We start from the raw sequence: 7,525 nt of genomic DNA, 5'->3' as shown, positions 1-7,525 counted from the left end.
AAGCCAAGTCCCCAGGGCGCGCATGGATTGTGATCCTAAGATGGAGCGCCACGACATGCCTAGGGCCAAGGGCCTAGGCATCTTACGGGCGGCACAGGTTGGAGCGAGCCTGAGGGCGAGCCCAACCGACAGACACAGGATCGTGCTTGGGAAATCCTGGGACGGATTGGAAGGCTGGCCTGCAGCGAGGGGAACTGCAGGCGCCGCACGGGCGAGCAGGTGCCGCTACCCAATGTAAGAAAATGGGCCCGTGACACAATGCTTTATTGTCAAGAGGGGAAAACTTAAAATTTTACTCAAAAATTTCATTTTTCCTCCATTTCCCATTCACCCTCATTTTAAGACTATTTCATCTTAAATAACAAAAACCTCAACACAAGTACCTCTGCACCTATGATCAAAATTTCAGCTATACACCTTTTCTTTTCGGGTATCTATTAACCCTAAACTCTTTTGAGGTGCAATTATTGCCACTAAATATTGCACGGCAAAGTGTAGGCATTTTACTCTCTTCGAGAGAGTGCGAAGGAAAAAAAAATTACTCACTAGTCTTTTTCTTAGTCTTTTGTCTTTTGCTTCTTTCTTTTACCCAAATGACAAAGCCACCATTAAAAGACGCTCCATTTACAATACCATTTCGTTAAAAAATATATATTTTTGACTATAGATGGGTACTTTTTCTCGGGTTTATTCTTATCTTTTAATCTTTGTATTAACAAAAAACATAATAATTTAAATCTGATTATTTGTACAAGTGTCATCTTTTTATTGGATATTACACTTAATTAGTTATGACATAAACTTAAACTAACATTTTTTCCTTTCTTTCGAAAATATACAGTCCTTTACCTAAAAATTCGACAACAACGACAACAACAACAACAACAACAACCCAGTATAATTCCACTAGTGAGATTTGGGGAGGGTAGTGTGTACGCAAACCTTACCCCTACCATGAGATAGAGAGGCTGTTTCCAATAGACCATCGACATCCTTCCCTCCAAGAACTCCCCACCTTGCTCTTGGGGTGACTCGAACTCACAATCTCTTGGTTGGAAGTGAAAGTTGCTTACCATACGGGAATATCATCTTTTGATCGGAAATCGCAGTGAGAATTAAAATTTTGTTCTTCATTGTTGTCATGGTGTTTCTACTAGTCATGAAAAAGTAAAATAATAAATCAAAATAAGGAACATAATGAGGGAGGAGAAAAAGGAGTAATAAAATACACACACGGCAGACGAGTGTGTTTTATCTCCCCAAGAAAAATTTGATTATGACATTTGAAGGAGATATTTATTCTATTTTTTTTAGAATAGTTTAATAGAAACCCATAAAAGAAAGGTGTGTCTCGGTCATGGGTATTTATGTCTTATATTTTAGAGAAAAGTGTAGATTTGGAGACGCCATGTGGAATAAATGGAAAATGAATTCGAAGGGAGATAAAGCAAAGGAAACATATATCACACACATTTTATGATTCTTTTATTTAATTGACGAACACATTACACACATATGCTGTATTTTATCAGATCAACAGCGGCAGATTCTTTTCTTAGCCTGCAGAGTGTTTGATCAGTCCATCATACTTTTTTCTTGAACGACACTTTCGTCACTTGTTATTTATCTTATAAGTGACTAAAAGTTGAAAACAAGAGTACAGACAATTTCAAAGACAAAAGAGACACTAAAACAACACAACAACAACTCAACCGGATTGGTAGAGCGGCTATTTATTTATTAAAAATACAGGACTATGTTACTCTGTTAATACGAGGTAACACGATGTATAAAGTCTGCCACTTGTCCGGTGCTCAGGAAGGTCGGAAGGAGAAGTAATACTGAAATCACATGCCCATAATAACATCACCAATAAGTGGCCCACAAGTCTTTCTAAAATTATAACATTCACTACAGAGCCAACCTTTAGAGCAATCGTCCCTAGTATTACAAGGTTTCCCACAAGTTGCATCATATTGTTCTTGAAATAGTTTCGTTGCAATTGGTAATACATCTTTAGGTAGATCTCTTAGGGCCATCACATGAATTTTCGTGGAGCAAGCTGTAAATCATAATCAAAATTCAAAATTGAATTTCGTAAAAATAATTAATAGTCCCTCCGCTGCATCTTATGTGATGCACTTTGACTGAGCATGAAGTTTAAGATTTTTTTTTTTTTTAACATTTGTAATGTATAAAATAAATTATAAATATTTGTATGACTATAAAATTATCTCATTAAAAGTAAAACAAAAAATTTAAAGTTAAATTATTCGCATAAGTCGGGACGAAGGATGAAATGACTTACCAGCAATAACCACAAGGAGAGCGGTGAAAATGATAACGAGTTTATATGACAGACCCTTTTCAGCCATTGTAATACTGAAGTTAAACTTCAAGGTTGAGAGACTTACAGTACAATATAGACGCGTTTCCTTCCTTTTACGAAAGTCGTATTTATAAGCCTTTCTCGAGAGTTTTGGCTATTTTAGTCCATCTCTGACAATCAAAATGTCTCACAACCACTCAAGTTTTTTCATATTTTTTGTTGATAATATATATATATATATATATAATAACAACATGTCCAATATATTCTCATAAGTAGAAATAAGGGAGGATAGTACGTATTGTGAAAGTAGAAAGATTGTTTCCGAAAGACTCTTAGATCAATAAACTTCGTTTAATTAACTTAATTAGCACAAATCTAAATTACTCGGACTATTGAATTTAGGGACGGCTACAAAAAACTACCAGCACGTTTAATTCGTGGATCATTGGAACCCTTATAGATAAGGATAAACAGTCGATTGAGGACCATGCCATAGAACTAGAAGTCAAAATTTATGGATGAACGTGCATTGGTACGGCGGATTAATTAGTGAAGTATTGTGTAGGGTGTCAAATTGGCGGGTTGAATTAATAGGCGGATTATTGACTTGTCAAAAGTAATTTGGGCTGAGATGAGTTGGTTTAAGTTGGACTAAAATTTGGGTTATAGCCCAACCCGCTCAACTCTTACCAAACTTTAACTAATGTGTATTGTTTTCTTATGAATTGTTTAATAATCAAATAATATTTTTTTTCTTTTGTTATGGTCATATATAACTTATCAAATAAAAAAAATAATTTAATTTTTTTTTAGTAAAGTTATTCATGGTTCAATTTGAACTAAAAATTAGCTCAACTTTAGATGACCAGAAATAGATTGGATGATGAGTTGAGTAAGTAAGTGGGTCAATGACCAATCCAATCGTGAGCTGATTGGACGAGTCAAATGGGTGTAAGCTAAAATTGCACTAGTACTATGCCACCAACCCCTATAGTTAAATACTAAAGTAATGTCATGAATATATGTATTACTATTAATTACTGAAAGCAATGTGCCACCAACCTAAGTACTAGTTTTCTCTTTCTTTTTTAGGGGAAGCATATTTACTAGTTCACTTACTGAACATTAATTGATCTGAAAAACGCTCTCCTTATATTTGCGTAATGTGAATTTTTTTTTACGGTAAATGTTGGACTAAACGGTCTAAAGATACTATATTGTTCGTTTTGGGCTTAACTCATACGATTTTTTTTTAAAAAGGTCTTACCTCATTAAGAGATTCCTACACCTTATACATAAACTCTCAATCTTTTTAATCTTTTTGAGCTACGAATATGAAAATTTATTCGCACATAAAGTTGTTTCGAAATTATTCCACAACTCGAGTCAAATATAGTTTGTTTGATCACTCTTACATTATTACAAGAGCCAAACTTGTTTCAAGTGTTAACTACAAAGAAACTCTCATTTTCCAGATGTACAACGCGATCTGGTGAATGATTAGTGGAAATATTAGTTGATGGAGTTGGGGTTTTCGGAATATTTACTTGCTTAATTAAATTTCGATGCTACTTGAATTATATCTCAATGTTTTGAATTTTACTTTGATGTTATAGCTTATAAACTGTGTTTAATGCTTCAATTATTGAAGTTTGATTGGATAATTTAAAGTTTAGGGGTTTTGATTGGTTGGAATTGATACCACGTTGTTGGAGAAAATAATAATCCCGTTCAGGAATAATATCCACGACAAATAATAATAATAACACAAGAGAGTAACAACGACATCAACTCTTTTAATGGGTAAAATACAATACCCGAGCGGAGCAATATAACCACTATAATATTACAACTTAGTAGTGTCAAGACACTACTACAATTTTGAAAGAAACAACACTCTTTATTTAAAATATTTCACAATAATATTATTCACATTCACTATTTATCTCACAGACTACAATCTGTGGATTACTCTCTCTAACTTCTATTGCTTCTCTCTTATTTTGGTGTGTTTGAAATGAAGAATGGAGGCCTCTATTTATAGTAAGAGATGCCATTCAACTACTACAAAGAATATGTCTTGTTGTTGATTTAGTCCTATAATTTTTCAACAAAGTTAGGCACCTCCCATTTTTTTCAACAAAGTATCAACAAAGTTAGGCACATCTCATTTTCTTCAACAAAGTTGTCAACAAAATTAGGCACTTCCCAATTTATTCAACAAAGTTCTCAATAAAGTTAGGCACCTCCCATTTTCTTCTTTGTTTTTCTTTAATATGAGCCCCACAAATCTCTCCCTTAATTTTGATTTTTCGTTTTCATTCCTAGACTTGATCTCAATCTCTGAAAATCCTCAAACTTAAGAGGTTTTGTAAAGATATTTGCAGCCAATCATGAGACTTCACATATTTGAGCTTGACTTCCTTCTTGGCAATGCACTCTCTGATGAAGTGATATCTTGTATCTATATGCTTGCTTCGATTATGATATACCGGATTCTTGGCGAGTGCCTATGCAGAAATGTTATCAATACAGATCTATGTAGCTTCAATTTGTGGCAAATTGAGCTCTTTCAATAATCTTCTTAGCCAAATAGCATGACAGGTACATGATATTGCTGCTATATATTCGGCTTCACAAGTCGAGAGAGTAACTATGGACTATTTCTTTGAACTTCAAGAAATAAGAGAATCACCCAAGAAAAATACAAAGCCAGTTGTGCCTTTTCTATTATCAATATCTCCCGCATAATCACTATCACAAAATTCCATAAGGTTGAAATCATTAGAAGAAGAATAAAATAACCCAAAGTCGATCGTACCTTTTAGGTAACGAAGAATTCTTCTAGTGACTTTTAAATGGGTGGAGGTAGGAGCTTCTATGAAGTGACTTACTACTCCAACTGCAAAGAGTATATCTGTCCTGGTACAAGTCAAGTACCTCAAACTTCCCACAAGACTTTTGAAAAATATGGGATCCAAATTTTCTCCTTCATCAAACTTGGATAATTTTGTTCCACTCTCCATTAGCGTGTTCATGGGGTTGCAATCGAGCATGTTGAACTTCTTCAAGATCTCATTTGTATAGCTTTCTTGAGAGATGAAAATTTCATCCTCCATCTGCTTCACTTCTAGGCCCAAGTAGTATGACATGAGCCCTACATCTATCATCTCGAACTCACGAGACATATCTTTCTTAAAAGCTTCAAACAAACTTGGGTTATTACCCGTGAAAATAAGATCATCAACATAAAGACAAACAAGTAAGATATCTCCATTAGTATGAACTTTAAGGTAAAGAGCATATTTATGGAGACAACGAGTAAACCCATTGTCTTGAAAATACTTGTCGATGCAACTGTTCCATGCTCGTGGGGCTTGCTTTAATCCATATAAAGCTTTCTTCAACCGCAACACTTTATCTTCGTGGTTTTTAACCACAAAGCCCAATGGTTGTTCAACATAGACTTCTTCTTCAAGATAGACATTCAAAAAAGCTGACTTGACATCTAGTTGATGGATCTTCCATTTCATTTGTGCCGCCAAAGAGATAAGCAAACGAATCATCTCCATGCGGGCAACATGTGCATAGACTTCTTCATAGTCAATGCCTTGCCTTTGCTTGTAGCCTTTAGCCACAAGTCGTGCCTTGTATCTCTCCACATCTCCATCAACATTTTTCTTTGCCTTGTATACCCATTTAACTCCAATTGCTTGATGACCCTTGGGAAGTATTGTTAACTTCCAAGTGTTGTTCTTCTCTATTGACTCAATCTCCTCCTTTTGTCTTCAACAGCTTCATCAAAGTTCATTGGTTCACTATATGCAAAGAGACAATATAAAAAATCAAAATTGGTAACTTACTCTGTGTCCTCATAGAGTTCTTGAATACTCCTTGTCCTTTGCGGTTATTCATTTGAACTTTCTTGAGAAGAGGGAGATGTAATATTTGTTGGAGAAGGAGGTGGAGTTGTATCCTGCACAGGTTCCACGGTCTCTGGTTCTTCTTCATCACCAAAGTATGGAAGAAAATTATATGAAGTTTCTTCCTGAGCTTCCCAGTTCCATGTCAATTCTTCATCAAATTAAACATCGCGACTTACCACAATCTTGCCGCTACTTGGGTTGTATAGCTTGTAGCCTTTTGAATTCGTATCATAGCCAATAAACACATGCTTGACACTTCGATCGTCAAGCTTCGCTCTCCTTTGATGTGGCACATGAGCATAAGCTATGCTCCCAATGATTCTCAAGTGCTTGACACTTGGCTTTCTTCCACTCCATGCTTTTTGAGGGGTTTGATCTCTAACATTCTTTGTTGGAGACCTGTTGTTCAAATAAACTGCACAAAATACAACTTCTGCCCAAAATTCCTTGGGCATATTTTTAGATTTTAACATACATCTAGCCATATTAAGAATCGTTCGATTCTTTCTCTCTATAATTCTATTTTGTTGGGGTGAATAAGGTACCGTTAGAGGGTGACGAATTCCATGAGATTTACAAAAGTCATTAAATTCTTTTGAATTGAATTTGCCTCCTCTATCGGACCTTAAAGCTTTTATTTCATAGCCACTTTCTTTTTCTACAAGTACTTTAAAATTTTTAAAAGTAACAAAAGCTTCAGATTTTTGGTTCAAGAAATAAACCCAAGTCTTTCTACTTAAGTCATCAATGAAAAGTAGAAAGTATTTACTTTTACCAAAGGAATGTGGATTGATTGGTCCACACACATCAGTGTGAACAAGCTGAAGTGACTTGATTGATCTTGACATGGCCTCCTTTGGAAAACTCCTCCTTGCATGTTTTCCAAGAAGACAAGCTTCACACAATTGATTGGGATTGCTTATTGATGGTATCCCATGCACCATGTTCTTTTCTCCCATTGATTTGAGCGCTTCAAAATTTAAGTGCCCAAATCGCATGTGCCAACACCATGATTCATCTTGCACATTAGCTTGCAAACACTTTGCATCAATTGTCTTAAGATTCAGAGAGAATAATCTATTCTTAGCCATATGCACTTTAGTAATTAGAATTCCACTTGAATCTCTAAGCCAGAGATGCATATTTTTCATGTGGATATCATATTCCTTTTCATTAAGTTGGCCCAAACTCAAAATATTACTTTTTAATTTTGGGACATAATAAACATCTTGAATTAACTTGTGACTACCATCTTTACAGGAGATCA

The 7,525-nt window shown here is 35.2% G+C and overlaps 1 protein-coding gene across 1 annotated transcript; it reads right to left on the bottom strand.

Annotated features, from left to right (window-relative positions):
• Positions 1-1,461: 1,461 nt before the first annotated feature.
• On the bottom strand, positions 1,462-2,468 carry LOC104106619 (metallocarboxypeptidase inhibitor-like). The gene is made up of 2 exons (XM_009615197.4): positions 2,309-2,468; positions 1,462-2,062 (listed from the first exon to the last, which is right to left on the bottom strand). Exons 1-2 carry the CDS (start codon positions 2,373-2,375, stop codon positions 1,848-1,850), a joined length of 282 nt encoding a protein of 93 aa, XP_009613492.1. The 5' UTR covers positions 2,376-2,468; the 3' UTR covers positions 1,462-1,847.
• Positions 2,469-7,525: the final 5,057 nt, after the last annotated feature.

This window comes from Nicotiana tomentosiformis, chromosome 11 (assembly GCF_000390325.3).
Source record: "Nicotiana tomentosiformis chromosome 11, ASM39032v3, whole genome shotgun sequence".
Taxonomy (NCBI): Eukaryota; Viridiplantae; Streptophyta; class Magnoliopsida; order Solanales; family Solanaceae; genus Nicotiana; species Nicotiana tomentosiformis.
The sequence above is the reverse complement of the archived record's forward strand: the minus strand, read 5'-3'. Positions and strand labels throughout refer to the sequence as shown.